The sequence below is a fragment of the Uranotaenia lowii genome, chromosome 3 (genome assembly GCF_029784155.1).
Source record: "Uranotaenia lowii strain MFRU-FL chromosome 3, ASM2978415v1, whole genome shotgun sequence".
NCBI lineage: Eukaryota > Metazoa > Arthropoda > Insecta > Diptera > Culicidae > Uranotaenia > Uranotaenia lowii.
Window position 1 is genome coordinate 313,158,744 of NC_073693.1, and position 19,929 is coordinate 313,178,672.

Here is a 19,929-nt window from a genome sequence, read left to right on the forward strand (position 1 = left end):
AGCTGAATATTGTCTGAAAAACATGATTCAATTACATTACAAGGTTTTCAAAACAATAAATTTAGCACAAATCGGTTGAAAAACAAAAGATATACAGCTATTAGCGGGGAGTGTCATATTGACACTCAAGGTCTTATTAGGGAGTTTTTTTGTGTGGGCTACGGCAAATTATTACTAGGTCTGTTAATTCTGAAACTATATTTGATTTTTAGGTTTTTTGTCATCATAAGATAGAGAAAACTACTTATTTTCAATTCTTTCGCATGTATCCATGCATTTTTTTTAATAAGTAAGTATTGTTTAAATGAGTCGGCACACTGTTGCGTCTTTTGTTCAAGTGTTGCATTCAAATACTATAAACTACATATTCCATCGTTGTTTTTGATAATAAAATTTTAAAATTGTTCCAACAATGCATCCTCCCTCGCCACTACTGTTCACTTATCACCAGACTCAACGTGGACATTACCGTAAATCCTAATATCACCGCTATCAACTGCAGAAGGCCAATCTGTCGCAATCGTGCATCGTTCCGCTTTCCACGCTCCCGAGGAAGAACTTCACTGACCGTTACGTAAAGCAGGGTGCCACCGGCCACGCCCTGAAGGATCGGTATCACCAGCGTGTTGAAGGTATCGCTCAGGTTGTCCATCACCATACCAACCGCGATACCGGCTACCGATCCAACCGAGAAGATCAGTATCTGTATGATGTGGGAGCACCGGTTTCGGCTTCCGTTGGTGCAGATTTCGACTCCCAGACAGAATGCCACCACGTATTTGTGGGCACTGACTGCTCCCAGCAACAGCAGTACACCTGGTGCCGTGCTCTGGACACCGATGGCCAGACCTTCCAGCAGAGAGTGTACTACCAGGGCTAGGAGCAGACTGAATACGCCGGTTGCTTGTTCCCCGGTTCCGGCAACCATAACGTGGGGGATGCTATCATCGGAACAACTCATGCCCAGGGTGTGGGAGTGGCCTGCACCATCGCTTTCTGAAGGCCGCTGCGGGGCTTGGATGCTGCCATCTCTGCAGATGAAAAAAATAAATAAAAATCTATAAATAAGGACTCGAATACATTTGAGGATTTTTTAAAATGATTTTCTACTTGATTTTTTTTTTTTTTTTTTTTCCGGGAATTTAACACCACGGTCATTCTTCCCAAACACCTTTTCTACTTGAAGTTTCTGTGTGGCTCGTTGCGATTGCGCTGGGAGCTTAATGCCAGTGGTCTAAAATCAAAACATTACCGCTAGTCTTTACATCTCATGCCAATGCCGAAGGCCGAATTTTTGTGTATAAGCTTAGCAAAATGGTATCTCATAACAAGCTTTTTAAAGAATTCCAATATCCAAACTTTCTTGGTCCGGACCCGCAACTAAAATGATAAAATCATACTTTCAAGGACGTCCTTAGGTCGTTTTTATAGATGATTTCTTTCGCGATTCGCGCGTTTTGAATCTGAAGTATTGTAAGATTTAATATTTACCAAAAATTAAGGAATTATCTTTTTAAATTGGTTTACCTATCACCTTTGAAAAAACTAAAGAATTGTTCTTCCAGAGCAAAACGATCATACATTGTCGACGTAAAAACGAAAGTAGCAGTTATATTGAATAAGTGTAAACAGCAGTTTGTTTAAAAAATAATGAAGAATGGACTCAATTAGTTTTGTTCCTATATTTATTTGAACTCATATTCAGGCGTGTAACGGCTGCAACGTGTCATAACACTCATAAGTTTAGTTTGGATTTTTTGCAATCGCTTGTTTTGTGTGTCTGAAGCTTGAAGTAGAATTGTAGAACAGTATTCAAAATGTGGCATAATATAACTGACTTCACACTAATAATTTTTGGCCAGAAAGTCAAATACCTATTTACTATATTTTTGTGATTTTTTTATTGTATAATCCACATGCTCTTTGAAGTTTAGTTTATCATCGACTTGCACTTTTAGATACTTTATATGACGTATTCTTTCGATCATACATCCGCCAATTAGCAGACTTGGGCAATTCACAATTTTGCGTTTGCCTATTATCATCCAGTTGGTTTTAAAAACGAACACAAACACATACAGGATCTCAATGAAACTTGATGTTTCCTCGAAGAGATTCCCTTTTCTTAATTCTAAGCGCACATCTTTCGAGGATATGATGGCTAGCATCTTACAAATGCTAAAACCACCAACCCACCGAAAGTGTACTATGTGTGCCGTGACCGGGACTCGATCTCATACCCGCTGGCTTAGAAGACTGGAAGGCTATCCTCTACGCCACGGGCTGCGGCTCAATTCAGACATATTTTTCTTTTCAGAAACTTGGTCATGTTCTCCAGAGCAGCATTTGGTTCATGCATTATCAGTTCTAAATTTTAACCAGTCCGATAAGACACTGAATCATCAGCAAACAATTTCAGATGGCCGTGTTTTAGGCACATTTTTAAGTCGTTGATATATAAAATAATCAGAATTGGCCCAGGGCACTTCCTTGAGGGACACCTAACTTATTTTTTTATACTGAATGCAAGACGAGCAAAACTTTATCCGTTGCATTCTTTTTTTCAGACCATGCCACTTGAACCGATTTTTGCTAACACATTCAACAATTTCAGTCGATCAATCGTTTCAAACGCTCTCTTGAAATCAAGGAAAACAGCGACCGCCGTTTCCGTGGAATGTTGTTTCTTGAATCCAGATTGTTCCTCAATTAAAATATTTTCCGATTCAATGAACAGTGGCAATTGCGGTTTTACTGCGAATTCTAGCACCATTTTTATCTAATTACTAGCTTATTTTACCCGGCCTTGCTCGGGTTCACAAAAAATATAAATCAAATTGAGTCGTTTGATTTTTCGAAATGTTGGAAGCTTTATATTCATCATTTTAAGAAATTTGGCTCATGTTTGGCCACGTATGTTTTGTAAGTCTTTTGAAAGTTTTTATTCAGATTATTCACTGTGTTTATCGATTTAATTTTTTTTTTTTTTTGAAGAAGCATATAGTTTTGAGGATTATCAATAGAATTTCAAAATAATTTTCTTTCCTTCTCCCTATCACGAAAAACTTTTTTTTAACCCACCTTTTTTCTAAGAAGCTCGAATAGATTTGGCCTTTTATTTTTTAAATGCAAATGATAAAATAATTTTCTATCTTTCCCATCCTCCATTCGATGAAAATCTCTTTTGGAGATAATCCCACTTTTCAAGATGGATGATCTACTTGTACAATGGTATATTTAAGTTTTATTCACTTAAAAATTTCCAAAAAACACTTCCGAACCTTGTTGAACTATGTTTAAGACTCATTTGCATGTTTTGCTTTGTGCTTTTTTCGCTTTTTAATTGAACACTGTTTTATGATTAGTTTTTCTTAAATGTAGAAAGTTCAACTCAAAGTTTCTTGGAGTAATCGAAAATAAATCATCACTGAACCGAAATTACCATTTAAATGTTATAGAAATGGTCTTATTTGAGTTCTATTTAAGTTTTTTATCCTCGGACACAATCATTCTATTAATTATTTTGAAGAGCAATCAATGATAATAGGCCGGAACAAATTTCAAATCCTTCTTTTGTCACTCGGAGTTGGAACATCGCGAGGGGGGGGGGGAGGAGGGGGGCGACAATAAAAAATAATTCGAAAAACAAATAAATTGAAATAAATTGCACGAAAGCTTGTACGCAACCAAATTGCATACTATATCATTGCATAAAACCTATAAACCAAGTATTTTTTTTTATCGAATAATTCAATAAAATCAAGACTACAAAATGTGAAATAACTTCCATCTTCCAAAATTTGGTTTTTGGTTTTGTAATCTTTCGAATATTTGAAATTTACTTAAAATATTTCAAACTTTATTTATTCCCCCCTTCGGGATTTTGGAAATTTCGAAGGGGGGGGGGGGGGGGGTGACAAAAGAAGAAATTGATATTTGTTCCAGCCTTAATGAAAAATGAACTATAGCGAAGCAAAGCTAAATTTAAAAGTCATTTTTTAAGTAAGACTTTTTTCTACTGGAAGATCATAGATAGCTGTCAAAACTTTCATTGAACCCTAAAATTGTTAAATATCGTTGGAAAGATGTATCCTTGACGATTCCAAAAATCAATAAAACACTTAAATATAACAAACTGTCAGAAATTATACATTTTTGGAAATAAAATAGTTTTTTGTGGACTTTTTTCGTTGGAAACCAATTTCTTATAACCTGGTAAAACATATCGACTTTATTTTAAAATATTGAGAAGCTAGATCACTGTTCATTTTAAATTTTGGATGAAATTTTGAAATTATTCTTATATTAAATCGAAGTCTATAGACCGATAGAATATAAGCAGAAATCCTCAGGAGTTGAAGATCAATAAGGTCATTTTTTAAAAGAAGCTTTAAAACCACATGCAGTGTATTTAGCAAACAGGAGTTAATCGTTTTTACAGAACGTTTAATGTATGGAGTACGTTGATAAATTCGGGTTTTTTATGCTCGAGAAGACTTTTAATGGGACTTAAAATGTGAAAGGTTTTTCTAATGTCAACCGCATCGGCGCCATATGCAGCCGAAGCGGTGGATAATTTCATGCAAGGTCGTTGCAACCAAGTTTGCCTAACTCATATAAAAATCTCTAATTTCACATAATTTTGAGCAAATTTTCATCATAGAATCTGTGTCACAGAACACAGATTTTGAAAAATTCACAGATTTTACAGAATTCTTGAATTTTGAATGGATGTCCAAAATTATGATTTTTTTGGCCAATATAATATTTAGATTTTTTTTACTTTGAATCAAAAAAGTATGACAAAATGAGTAATTTTAATTGAATTTGCCCAACTTAAGATAAAAAAGACCCAATTTATCATGAATTTTCTATGAAATTAAATGAAAAAGCATTACAGAAAACCATCACAGAATTTTTGGGTAAAATCACAGAAATTCAAATTTCTTTTTCTCAAAAACACAGATTTTTATTCGGCAACCTTGGTTGCAACCAGACCAACTATAAAGTTTATCGTTTATATTATGTTAGTTATGTAATTCAATTAATTGGTTTTATCGAATAAAGTTATGTTATTTACGTAAGATTTTCAGATTATATAAATACTTTAACCAATATCAAATGATCTAGAAAAATGTGCCAATTAGAACAAAAAAACCAATGCTGTTATCACAACAAATTTCAAAAATCTTATTTTTTGAGTTACTGAGCTTTGTTTGAAAAACAAAAACAAAATGTGATTCGAAAATCTTTTTTATCACTTTTCAAAATTTTCCACATGAAAAAAATTATAATAAAAATATTATTATTCCAATATGTCAATCGTTAGAGTATAATGTGAACTTCATAATGCCATATTTTCAAAGCAATAGTAAATTCTCATTTTTTTCAGAAAAAGTTTTCCAAAATGTATGTTATGGGTTTATTTGATCCCTAGAGATCAAAAAGGCGGATTTCTCTTCTAAATGGATCGTGATCATTGGTTATCACGGAATTACTAATATTTGTCCAATAACTAATTTTTATCCAGTAATTATCTGTTAAATTGGACTAAAAATACTGTATTTACCTGAAAAGTAGAAAATTGCGCCTTAAAGTATGCATTGACTATATAGGGTAGTAGACAAACTTTTAGAATTGACTTTGTCTGATACTTACAAACTGTGAAATGAGAACTAATATGGCAAAAATAATCAACGACCTTTTATCTTTGGATTTTGAAAAATTTTTGCCTAAGGGGGGTGGGGGGCTCCCTAAGTAAAGGATACTGGTTCATGTATCGTTCTAACTTTTGGAGCATATAAACTTGAAATTACACGCTGTTATAAAATGCAAAAGATGGCGAGTAACTAAATTTTTCCAAAAAATTATGATGAAAATTAGGAAAGGGGATCAAGTATCCCCATTCTCTCCTACTTATTTAAATAGGCAAATTAAGTTTTGAAAATGTACTCACGCTTTGTTTAGGAGTTTCGTTTCTTCACTTGTCCCATAGCCACGGCCATCCGTATCTCCACCGGTCGAATCTCGGCTAGCTCTCCGGGAGTTGCTTATAACTCGCTCGCTCGGCCCATGGCTGTGTGAATGGCCCACCCCCAGCAGGTGGCTGATTTCGTCAACGGTATAAATCAGGAAAAATCCCAGGCAAAATACAATCTCCGCGTACTGCTTCAACCCATCGCGAACCTCCGGCAGCATATGCACCAGCGCCGTAGCCAACAGAACACCTGCTCCAAAGCAGAGCAGAAACGAGATGAGGGCCGGAAATCGATCGCGGTTCCGTTGGGCACAGAACAGAGGCAAAATTCCGGACACGAAGCTTCCGATTCCGAGTGCAAATATTGCCAACAGTTTCGCCTCGACTTTGCTCATGCCACCTTCTGAGTCCACCAGGTGGTGTGCCGATGTGATGTTCTGTACTAGCCCATGCTGAAAGCTCTCCGTTACGCTGCTAGTTAGATCCATTCCGGATTCCGTTTCCGTTAATGCCGGTCCGATGCGCGAAACTAAAATCCTACTAATGGGAGTAAAATCGCTTCTAGACGACGACGACGTTGAGGACCACAACACGAGTTACACTTTCCGTTATCATTTGTTTATCATTGAGAGCTGCTAGTATGTAGTCGTTGGCAAAATCTAAAAAAAAAAATTAGAAAAGATTAGAACAGATATGGTTAGATTGAGGGTAATTGTGGAGAAGCAACGCCACGCCGGGTGATAATTGTGGGCCAATGCCACGATAAACGCCCTCGATTTGTTGAGGGATGCTAAACAGTGAAAGATCTAATTTGCACCAAATGTAACAGTAAGTTTGATGATCATTTGTAACTTTCCTTCCACCGCGCGGCTTTGAAGCGAATAACCCTCCGTTTTTGCGAAGCTGATAACCTCTGGTTTTGTTTCTGTTGTGATCGATGATTTCATCTACTTATCAGTTGAATTCCATCGGAACGAAAAGAAAAAGTAATAAAATCAATACCACCTAGCTCCAAGAAGCGATTGTATTTGTTACATTTTTGCTAATAATGTACATGCTTGAATCTTTGTTTTTGCATATAAAAAATTTACGGCTTTGTAAATGAACGATATCACCAGCTGAATAGTAAAACACAGAACCACGTGATCTTTAAACGATCATCAAGTAACACTTATCGAGTTTTGAAGAATAGAGTGGAATAAATACATATTTTTCGAAGGAAGCTATTGGCCAGAGAAAACCTATTCTTTCCAGAACTATGACGTTTACGTATGTTAAAGGAGTAAACCAGCCCATCTTCGATTAAAAATAACCCTTTTAAGACTAAAGGAAGGGTAATTTCAAACTACAAATTCAAATCAACAATATTGCACACGCAATCAGAAAACACGCATGAAAAGTTTAGCCAATAACAAGGGGCGAATCTCTTAATTTACAATCGATTGGTGAATGTACATTCACTTCGAATAAATAAATAACAATTGAAGCAATGACACACACACGCAATTGAAAAACATGCAGAAAATTACCCATCATCTAAAAATTCAGAAAAAAACATATCAGGCTGTCAAATAGAGTGATTGGGCAATAGAAAAGTTATTAGCTGTTTAATGGACACACCTCTATTGGCATTGAAAAACAGTGAATTTAATTGACATCACTGCCGGGTGCCTTGGGAAGCATTGCATGAAAAGTAGTGATGCAATACCTCGCTATAAGCATCCAGCAGTGATGTCAATTGAATTTATTGTTCATCAATGTCAAAAGATATGCCCCCATTCAACCCCTAATAACTTTTTTTGTCTAATAACATACGAATTTAGGGTCTTAGACAAACTTGTTCAGCAAAACATTTCCTTTAGAGAATTTATAAATTGGCACAAAAACACAATTTATAAATTGGCAGGGTCGGTTCCAATGAAGAAACAAAAATAATATTGATTTTTCAGTAAAAAATATTCAATTTTCCCATGCAAACCAAAAAGTTCAAATTTACTCATGTAAACATTATTTAAAAATTCTGCAAAAAATCTTGGATTAGTTTTGAATCAAAATGTAGCGCTTTTTAGACCCCCGGGTTTGAGAAATTCAAAAATGACACCAAATCGACTCAGTCGTAGTAGAGTAAATACTGCGAGAGGATGTAAAATTATTTAGATTTCTGAAAAACTACCTTGATACCCTGTGGAAGCCTCTCTTGACAATCTTCATCCTGTCTATTCGCACTGATAAATTTCCAAGTGCATGGAAAAGGTCGTATATGTATCCAGTTTACAAGAAATGCAACGAGCACGACATACTGAATTACAGAGGAATCACTTCTTGTTCAAAGGTATCGGAAATTTTGAAGTCCCAGAGACTTTTCACCGCTACCAAGTCGTCCATTTCTTGCGATCAACACGGCTTTTTCCCTGGACGTTCGACAAACACAAATATTCTGGAGTTTGCTTCATTTTGCAACCGTACCATGGACAAAGGAGGTAAGGTCGACACAGTATATACTGACTTCAAGACTGCCTTTAATTGCATTGACTACCGTTTAATCCTAGCGAAATTACAAAAGCTTAGGCTTGGAGACGTACTTGTGAATTGGTTCGAATCATTTCTCACGAATCGTTTTCTCACTGTGCGGACTGGGAAATGTTGAATCTTTTGTGGTCCAGAATAGCTCCGGAGTACCTCAAGGTAGCAATATTGGACATCTCTTGTTCTGTATCTATTGCAATGACGTTACAACGCCCTTCCGTCGAGCTGCAGAATGCTGTATGCTGATGACCTCAAAATTTATCGGAAGATTTGGAGTTGCAACAAATTTTGAACAAATGTATGGAGTGCTGCGATCTGAATTGCTTAACAGTCATTGTGATGAAATGCAATATTATCAGCTTTACACGGAAAAAAAGTCCGTTGGTTTCGAGTCACACTTTGAAGAATTCCACGCTTAAACGAGTATCCGTTGTAATAACTGTACTGAAAATGCGTAGCCTTACTCCCGAGCGAAGAAAACGGATTGTGCACAAATGGGGCACTGTGAGTGGTCTTTCAATCATAAAACTAGCTAAAGAAGAAGGTGTGATTGTCGGAGCAGTTCAACCTGCGTTGAAAAAGTATGGACGATCATGTACTTTCGCAGATTCCCCGAGACACGGTAGGAAACCTGGTCCTGCTGACCCTACAATGGACAAGAAAATTACTACAAACGGCATCCTTCGGCATCAGTACGGAATGAGGTACCTCATCGACTAACGTTATGTGTGCCAAAGAGAGAATTGGACTTCAGACCCATCAGAAGCAGAAGCAGCCAAAAAAAAGTACCGAACAGGTTAAGTCCGTGACTCCGACACTGAAAATCAAAAATACCCAAACTTGAGAACTGCCACCCCCCAAACTTGAGTTCGATATTGACAACTCGAGTTTGTGGAAAAATCACAGCTTGCCAATACGCCAAACTTGTCCTTCAAGCGGAGAACTGGTTTTTTGGGGGGGTTTTGTTGCACCCGAATCTTATTCTATTACCACCATCTTGGCAGATTAGGTTTGGGGGGTAAGTTCAAAGCGAAGAACTGTTTTTTTTTTGGGGATAACTTTTATTCCCGCTTTGTTCGCAGACAGGCCCGTGCGAAGGACCCGCTCATGGGGGGGGGGGGGTTTTCAAAATTCAAAATTCAAAATCAAGATTTTCAAAGTTTTAAATAATTGCACTTTCCGGTAAGTCATCAATAAATTATTTTAAATGGTTTTCCTTATTTTGAGCTAGACATTTGCCTGAAAATAAATACTAAGCAATCAAGTTTACAAATCAATCATCAATTTTTCAGAAAACACAGAAAACGAATGCGATTAAAAATTTTGAATGATACCAGAGTTTAAAGCTTCAGACATTAGAATAATAGAAATCAAATTCATATATTTAAACTCAGATTTAAAATGAAACTAAATCCGAATACTAAAATAAATTTCATACCAGGGAAGAAAATAATCATGATTTGGAATTGTTCTGTAAAACTATAATCGTTGTTGTTTATTAATCGTCGCAATTTACATTCCTGTTTTTCATTTTCAATTGAAGGCTTGATTGAAAAATTCCGCTGTAATATTTCAAATTTGAAGAAATATTTGAATTGTGAAATCTTGATTAAGAAAAAAAATCCATTTTGAACTTGAGAGAATTTATTCGAAACAAATATGTACCTACTTGATGATTAAATCAATTGTGATAAAAAGAAGAATATCAATTTTTCTTCAAAATTTTGATCAAAATCAGAAATAAAATCATTTTTTATTTCGTAAGTTTTGTTGTTAACATTGAAAGCACAAAGCAAATACTTATTTAATAAATGTTGTGCATTAAAATTTTCCTTACAAGTTTCTACTGCGAAAAATTTCGAATCTTTGCATAAATTAAAAAATCAAATATTTAAAAAAGATTATTCAAATGAATGAAAATAAGTAAAAATGAAAATAAGCAAAACCATAAATTTTTAAGTGCAAGTTTTATAGTAGAAAATTTCGAACTCTTTATATTTTGTAGTCGTCAATTAAAATACTGAGTTCTAGAAAGAATAAAAGATAGAAACTATTAAAATTTATTAAAATTATTTAAAAGGAATTAAAAATGTTTGACTATAAACATCGGTAAATTCATGTGAAAATTAAAAAAAAAACTATAAAAGTCGGTTACTTTATTTGAATATTAAAACAAATTAAGACATTGAAAAAGGTACGTTTCTAGTTTTGATGATATGGAGTTTATAAGTTTAAAAATGAATCAGTTGTAAGTGGAATCAATCATAGATAACTGATGCTCTAACAAATCTTCATGAAATTGAATAAAAGCTGATTCCTTATTTGTTAATTATATTTCAATTTATTTAGGAACAATAATGATGATGGTGTTGATGAAAATGAATGATGATGAAATAAGTTAAGTTCTACAGTGTTTATAAACTTGGAATAAATTATTATACGCATATCCGACTAAAGTGAAGAAATTTAAAATAGAAAAGATATTATTTCATTTCATCAATTTGTTGAAACCTGCATTTGATTTTCACTGAAATAAAATTTGATTTAAATGGAGTAAAGTGAACAAGTAGAAGACTGCTTTAACATTTTTTGCTCAAACCAGATTTAGATGCAATCTAGTGGAAAGTGTAAAATTGATTTTAAGCCTTTTTTAAATCTTTTGTTATGTTCTAAAATTTCGTCAATATAGTCAAAAAAAAATTCTTAAACAATTTTCACCTATTTACAAAAGTGATTTAAAAAACAAAGCTCTTAGACAAAAACCTAATTGCAAATTTGATTTAGGGCACCCAAATTATTAAAAATTTTCTCTTAAATTCTTTGCACTCAAGAAAAATGTGAAATTTGAGGCCTTGAAAAAAATTTTTTGGATATGGAGTTAAGGATTCAAAAGAATGAGAAACACAAAAACGAATTGAGGCTAAAATTGGTTTCTTGAGAAATATTTCAGCATAAAATTTGGAATGAAATTTACCTTTTTTTACAGTCAAAGTGGCTAGTTATAAAGTGATCGATACTAGGATTTTGTTTTTATTAAGCTAAATCTGTTGACTATCGTAAGTGGCTACCAACTTGTGATGTGTAAAATAAGTATTCTATGAATGAATTTCGAAGTTCAAATGGTTGGTTTCAAATTTTTAACTTGTTTAATCACACTTCTTAGTGAAACCCCATTTTGAACACGAGCTAAGGGTTTTGTGTGTCAAGAATTGAGTATTAACTAGGTATTAACTGAAGTGCAAATCGAAATCTACAATTGATTGGCTTCAACTCGTGAACGTCATATAGAGCCGTAAAATGAAATATCTTAGGACTAGAGAGTGATTTAAGATGAAATTCCGCCGGAGGCGAGCCGAATTTCTGATATGTTTGTCAACACTTATTTTTAAACACCTTTTGGGATCAAGTGATTTCCCGGTAAATTTCTTGTACCGAAAATTTTACTTGGAAAAAATCTCCATGGGGGGGGGGGGGGGGGGGTTAAAGCGGTTAGCATCCTGTGATGGTAATCGCAGTGCCATTGCAGGTATGGGTGTGATTCCTGAACCTACAGTAATTTTTTTTATTTTGATTTTCATTTTGTTGCGGCATCAGATTTTGGGGGATGAGTTCTCATTTAACACGTTCGTTACCACGTCACCCATATTCGGCAGACGGGTGTATTTCCTGGGGGGCCCCGTCACATCGAAAAGCAGGTGTACTTAAGTTTACCGCTCAGCTTCGCCACACGTTATGGGAGTTCTCCCTCTTAGCTTTCTCGCTCTGAAAATTTCTTTGGGCCCGGCTAGCAAAACTACCAAAATGAGCGTGGCGACGAACGTGTTAAGAGCTTAACTTTGGGCTAAGCCACCATAAGCCAAACCTGTAGGGAGGGAGTTTCATTCGGGTTGGCGGGGAAAGTTCTCAAGTTTGGGTATTTTCGAGATTCAGTGGAAGTCTCGGAAACTCTGCGATAAACTTCTGACCGGATTGTGTTATCATGGATGATGAAACCTACATTAGACTCGACTATAAAATTCGATCTGAACCACAATTTTATATCTCACCGATGGGAAAGGGTGTTCCTGCATCAGTGAAAGCCATTTACATTGAAAAATTTGGAAAGAAGGTTATGGTGTGGCAAGCCTCATGTGAATGCGGAAAATTGTCTCGTCCATTCATACACCCATAGAAGAGGTTGCAAAAATCCAATGCTTATTTAGCAAATCTCTGTGCCGATAATGCGCTGAAATGTGCACTGTGCCGAAGACGGTATGTTTGAAAAACCGTAACTGGCATAAGGACTCGGCTCCCAACCAAAATGATGACCACTACATTCAAGCGAAACAAGAAAAACATTTTATGGGATTTCCTTCCTATTGGATAATTAATCCCAGAAACAAGAAAATAAAAATTTAAACCACAGCGCTGTAGTGAGAATCGAACTCACATCACCAGTTGTATCGTCTTGCCAGTCCGACATTCTAACCAGTGTACTATTAGAGCTTCATGCAGGACGAGGTATATTTGTCATAGGCTTTCTGTTACCGATCAATCACAAAACAAAACGTAAAACGGCGGCTTCCCGGCGTTTGGCCTCCTTTCAATGCATTCCTTTGTCTTAAGATGGAAACGGGAAAGGGAACGGGAGTGAAGGAACGGGAAACCCATTGAATGAGAACTGTGCTTTGCTTACTGTCTGCTATTACATACACACGCTACATATACACAGCTGCTAAAGCCGGGCAGCTTGGCCGGTGCTTGTTTGCCGGTGAATTGAAGGAATATATTCTTGTTGCTTTTGCTACATACACACGCACAGCTTAGCCGTGTTTGCCGGTTGATTGAATTAGAAGGATGTTTTTGTTGTTGCTTTTGCTACATTCACACGCACAGTGCTCGGTTCGCTGGCTGCCTGGTGTTGGCCGGTATTTATTTCCATCCTTCTTCGGCTTGTGATGCGATGGGGAGGGACGCGAAAACGTTTTTATTTTGTTTCATTCAGACATACGCAATTCGGTTAACTTGAGAGGTTAATGCCGGTGGGCGCAAATCGAATCAGTGCCGGTCGCGTTATCTTCTTGTACCAATGATGCTATGAAATTGACTACACGCCATTGGCACAGAGGCTGAATTTTGGGTGTATTCACAGATAAAATGAATGGAAAAATTTAGGTGCGAGAATGTTTACAAAAAAGGTTGATACTCTTAATCAAACAGCATAACAATCCTACAATCTTTTGGCCTGATCTTGCTTCGTGCCTTTATTCTAAGGATGCAATAAATTGGTATGAAGTCGACAAGGTCACGTGTTTTTCGAAAGACATTAACCCATCAAACTGTTCAGAGATTCGTCCAATCGAAACCTTTTGGGCTTTGACGAAGGCAAATCTGAGGAAATACATTAAACCAGCGGACAATGTTGTAAAATTCAAGTAAGATTGGTCTAAACTGATAAAAATGGTCGGAGAAAGCCCTCTGCAGAAGCTGATGAGCAGTGTTATAATAAAAAAGTAAGAGAACTCGGCTACCCTACAAAAACTAATGCTAAATGAATTTTAAATTGAAAGAAAATACTTTTTGCAGTATGTTTGAGAATAAAATGTAAAAAAAAACTATTTTTCTTTTATGATAGAAAGTAAGTGTATTTATAATTTTCGGAAGTCTAAATGTTTATAACTTATTTCGCTATTGAGTTTACAACTGGTTTAGGTAAACTAAATAAAAGCAAGGATTAATGTTTAATTTCATGTTTTGACATTTCAAGCAAGTGTGCGTAAGAAATGTCAAAACAACTCTATAACACAGATGCAGTCAAAACCATTTTCGAAACGGCCAGTACAGTTCATTTTCAAAATACCTCTTAGAATCTCCAATCAAAAACAGTGAAATTAATCGTTCGTTTAAGTGCGAATTAGCTAACCTCACATATTTCAGTCAATTTCCACAACACAAAGCCGATGTTCTTTACTCAAAATGACAGTTTCACTATTTTGAAAACCCCAATTAATACAAGAAAACACCGTTTTTGTAAGTACACTAAATTTTTATATACAATCCAGCAATTGTATCACACACTAAACAACTTTAAAACCAATGAAATCAAATTTATGTAGGTGAATAGATAAAATATAAAATGGTCGTTAAAAGCTTAGATTATTATCAAAAAAATTAAATGCTCCAGGAACATAAAAACTTTATAAGTAAAATGCCTTAATAAAACCATTTGTAAATAAAAAAAAAATTACCGAACATTCGGTAAAATTTTACAAAATAATGGCGAAATATATTACCGAATACTCGGTATTGCAAAGTTCAAATCGTTAAACTTTTTACAGTATACGGTATATATTACCAGTATTTCGGTTGTTTTTAATCGAATAATACCCTTCATAATCACAGTCGAACCGCTCATTATAAAAAAAAACCGAAGTGATTAAAGGACTCTACATGTTGAGAATTCGGTAAAAAAAAAATATCAAGTGCGCCCCTTTCCGCTTACTGTGCTTCTGTCGGATTGTGCAGGAGGAAATCTACTCGAATTCATAAAAATCTCTTCAATAAATGTACACCCATAGAAGAGGTTGCAAAAATCCAATGCCTATTTAGCAAATCTCTGTGCCGATAATGCGCTGAAATGTGCACTGTGCCGAAGATGATATGTTTGAAAAACCGTAACTGGCATAAGGACTCGGCTCCCAACTAAAATTATGCATGACCACTACATTGAAGCGAAACCAGAAAAACATTTTATGGGATTTCCTTCCTATTGGATAATTCATCCCAGAAACAAGAAAATAAAAATATAAAATAAAGCGCCTGTAGGGAGAGTCGAACTCAAATCACCAACCAAATCGTCTTGCCAGTCCGACATCCTAACCTGTGTACTATTTGAGCTTCATGCAGGACGAGGGATATTTGTCATAGGCTTTCTGCCGCCGAACAATCACAAAAAAATGCACGACGGTGGCTTCCTGGCGTTTGGCCGCCTTTCAAGGTAGTCCTTTGTCTTGCGATGGTAACGGGAAAGGGAACGGGAGTGAAGGCAAAGGGAAACCCATTGAATGAGAACTGTGCTCTGCTTACTGCCTGCTATTACATACACACGCTACATATACACAGCTGCTAAAGCCGGGCAGCTTTGCCGGTGAATTGAAGGAATGTTTTTGTTGTTGCTTTTGTTACATACACACGCACAGCTTAGCCGTGGTTGTTTGCCGGTTGATTGAATTGAAGCAATGTTTTTTTTGTTGCTTTTACTGCATACACACGCACAGCTTGGCCGTGGTTGTTTGCCGGTGGATTGAAGGGATTGAATTATAAGGATGTTTTTGTTGTTGCTTTTGCTACATTCACACGCACAGTGCTCGGTTCGATGGCTGCCTGGTGTTGGCCGGTATTTATTTCCATCCTTCTTCGTCTTATGATGCGATAGGGAGGGACGTGAAATCGTTTTTATTTTGTTTCTTTCAGACATACGCAATTCGGTTGACTTGGGAGGTTAATGCCAGTGGGAGCAAATCGAATCAGCACCGGTTGCGTTAATCTTCTTGTACCAATGATGCTATGTAATTGACTACACGCCATTGGCACAGAGGCTGAATTTTGGGTGTAGGGTGAATGTACCCAATCTTGGCCCCTAAGGCATGGTTGACTAGATTTCCCATGATAGCAGTCTACCTGTAATGTGTACCTTCAAAAGTCTTTCGACAAATATGATTGCTTACTAGCCTGAAATGCAGTAAAAATATGTCCTTGCTTGAAAATGGTTGATAATTCAAGATAAACCTGATCAAACTTTCGATCGAAATGCTCCTTATTGTAGCCCCCGCGCCGAATTTTGGCCCTTTATGAGTTCCTTAAATTGGCCGTCTCTAGGAAAAACTTGCCTCACTAATACAACAACAGCCCCCACGAATTCATTGAAAATATCCCGGAAGGAAGCACATCAATGTTCTGTATTGTTTTCAAAAAGTCGGAAGTACAAAATTTCAATCAATTTTTATAATTGATATTTGCATGTAAAATTGTAATCTTACTTCAAAAAGCATTACTAGTTTATTTCAGTTTTTGTGTATTCATAATTTCTATTATAAGTTCCAAACTATGGCATAAACATTACATAAATATGTTCATTAATCAAGCAAACAAATCGTTTGCTAAATCTGTAACATGCAATCATGATAGATATGTTTCCAGTGAAGTTAACAGGGTAACATTAGATAGTAAATGTTCATATTTTTTTATTCCGCTCCCATAAAAGGAGGACCGACATTTTAAAAACTATTATGATCGAGGCAAGAAGCAAGCTAAAGCTAAAACTTAAGTCATCGAAAGATTCTTTTAATCATACATATTCAAAATGTCGCCCTTAGGAATTTTCTAGCAATCGTTTGCGTACACCGGGAAAGCAAAACAAGACAAACTTTCGCTCACTCCAGCCAGTCTGATAGAAATAGATTGCATCTCACTCATTCGTTTGGAAACTATAGGCAATGGAAGCGAACAGCAAATTCAAAAGCTGGCTGAAATTCGTGCTGCATCCCACTCGCACTCATGCAAAATCATCACCCAAACTCGGCAGCGTTTCTTTCGCATATTCCTTTCCAACAGAGACCAAACTTCATCACCTCCTGCTGATGCACAGTGATCTATATTAAAAACAAACTTGGTCAAAATATTATTTTTGATTTCACATGAAACTGCAAACAATAAAAATTCAAGTTCGTTACAACATAGTATTCCAACATTGCAGTGCAATATTTTTTTAAAAATAAACATAATATTTAGAGTGTCATAATTTAAGCTTTATAACAATTTCTTTCAAAGCGACACATATGCAGCAAATCAAATTAAATCAAAATACGTTAAACCTCATTTCCAAATGTGGGATTTTATGGGTATGGATATAGTAACTTTAACATTGAGATCCAAGATATCAATTCGGATTCGGATCCGGTAAATTAATTTATTGAGTAAATTTTATTGAGAAGAAAAGTTCTCGAAATTTACCATAAAAGAGCAGCTCAAATTGTAGCACTGTAATTCCAACTAAGATGCCAAATAAGCTTGAGTTGACTTGAGAGATAAATGAATTAATTTTAGTCCAAAATACATTCATGATATTTTAAATTTATTTCAATCATTCATTTTACTTTTGACCGGCTTTTCAATTTCCAGACCACTGTGCACCGTCGGCCGACGAACGGCCGCCGGCTGCCGGCTGCCGACTGCCTGCTGATGTCGTTTTCACGCATACATACATACTTCTATTTGTGGAATTGCATGCCAAGATTAGGCAAAAAAAAATTTTTATATTTTCTTAAATTCTAGATAAAAATGTACGTAGTTTGGAGTAAATAATAATTTTATATTTTTTGCCATGTTTCGCTGTAACCAACGGTAATTTTTAGTGATTTTTCCGTGAAGAGGTGTGTTTCTAAAATCAATCCGAAGTTGGCAGATGCACTAGCAAGGTAGGTTCATTTAAGATTTTCTCCGAAGATCATAATTTTATTTGCAGTTTGTCATGTGAAAAAAATTTATTTCGTAGTCATTTGAATTCAATTGTGAACAAATGCTATGCAGAATGTTGCAATATGCGATTTTCTGTTATGTTTGATTTTTTTTTCAGTTTTTGGCGTATGTTTGACATCAAAAACACCAAAATGCATTTTGGCAGGCCAAGATAAGGAGCATGCCAAATTAAGGCTCACTTACCCTATTAATCTTTTTCATTACAACATCGGTCATTCCAAAATAATACTGCTCATGAATTGGAGAGAATTTGGATTTCAATATTCCAATGGCTGATTATGACGTTGAAAAAGAGCGAACTTCCGAAGTAAAAGTTAGAGGTGGTGTAATAATATTAGCAGTAGCAAATATCCTGTATGACAAGCATTGTGAACCACCTTAAAATCCCATCGACCGGTGTGGTTCATTGGGGTTCACTCGAAACCCACTGTTGAATGTGTTTCCTCAGCAACACCCAAACAGAACACAGGGGATTTATCCATGAGTGAACTCGAGGGGTGTTGTTTTGAATTTTCTCTACACTCATACAACCTCAGTCTCTTCCATATGCTTTGTGTTTTCTTTTACGATCATCATGGTCACATTTGTCAGAACAGAGCACAGTTTTGGAAACGACGACAAAGATGACGACTTGCGATACGATATACTTGCTCGCTTCGCTTGCCTGCTTCGGGTTTATTATCAAAATAATGACCAGGCCAGGCGGGGATTCCTGGATATACACATCGTTGCGCCCGTTCGAACTGGATCGCGAATTTATGCGGGTTAAACCGGTTTTGGCTTTTGGTAAAAGTAATATTCTAAAGAAATTTGCATTTCTTATTTTGCTCATCTTGGCTTTGAACCAATCGTTGGAATGATAAACATGGGGATTTCCAAAACACTCGCACAGCTTTTATGATACGATTCTATACTAACCTTTTCCGTGTTCACTGCGAGAAATGAGTCGATTCCAGTTCTAGATGACAATAATCCAAACTGTGCACTCAACCTTTCGAGGTTTACATGGTTACTTAACACCGAAAACAGTAGCACTTTTGGGTACGTCACACCAAATGGAGCCAAATGGGAGGTTAGACTTTTTGTGATTATTGTCGTTTCATCACCACTGTTTTTCGCAAGAAAGTGATGCGATGGCTCTCTGACTCACTTGACGACTGTGACTGACTGAGAATCGAGCGAAGCAGAGGGAAGGTAGAAAATTTGGCCTCGATACAATCTCCTCCGACTGTGGCCGCTGCCTGGTCTGTTGTTGTAAAGATCGTATAATTAGAGAGGGGCTGTGTTCGTTTATGTTTTGACGGTTTTGACATATGGACTCTGTTTGACAGCGACGCCATATTTGTTTTGTCTCTTTCATGCTTGATATTTTGAGTCCAATAGAACATAAAATAAACGTGATTTAAGACACATCGAACTTGGGCCATAGTTCAGGTGGAAGAACGTAAGTCATCCTACCTGAAAGTCACATGTTCAATTTAAAATCAGTTGCACCAGATGAAAATATTCATAAATCAACAAACGGACACTGAGAACTTTTAAAAAAACAACGTTATAAACTTTTTTAAAACATTTATAAAACTTTGAAACTTCAACAGAAGATGAACATGAGGAAAAATCAAACTTTAGATAAAAGAAAAAGATTCATTGAAATATTGTTTCTTTTTCGGTCATTTTCCAATTTATCGAATTACTTTCTGAAAATGGCAGGTTTTGCTCACTAGAGCCACAGATGAACAGATGTACAAGCCCGAACAAAAAATCTTCAGAAACCTGTGTAAAATTTCGAATGCTTTCTTTCAAACAAGCCGTTAAAAATTCACGAAAAACAATGGTAGGGTAACGGACTTATTTTGGAGCACCTTGCACCTTTTTCCAATATTTCTCTCATAAATCGTGTTTATCATGAA

At 36.0% G+C, this 19,929-nt stretch overlaps 1 protein-coding gene across 1 annotated transcript; it reads right to left on the minus strand.

Annotated features, from left to right (window-relative positions):
• Positions 1–259: 259 nt before the first annotated feature.
• LOC129757336 (zinc transporter ZIP3-like) lies at positions 260–19,186 on the minus strand. The gene is made up of 3 exons (XM_055754525.1): positions 18,938–19,186; positions 5,957–6,636; positions 260–1,031 (listed from the first exon to the last, which is right to left on the minus strand). Exons 2-3 carry the CDS (start codon positions 6,463–6,465, stop codon positions 431–433), a joined length of 1,110 nt encoding a protein of 369 aa, XP_055610500.1. The 5' UTR covers positions 6,466–6,636; positions 18,938–19,186; the 3' UTR covers positions 260–430.
• Positions 19,187–19,929: the final 743 nt, after the last annotated feature.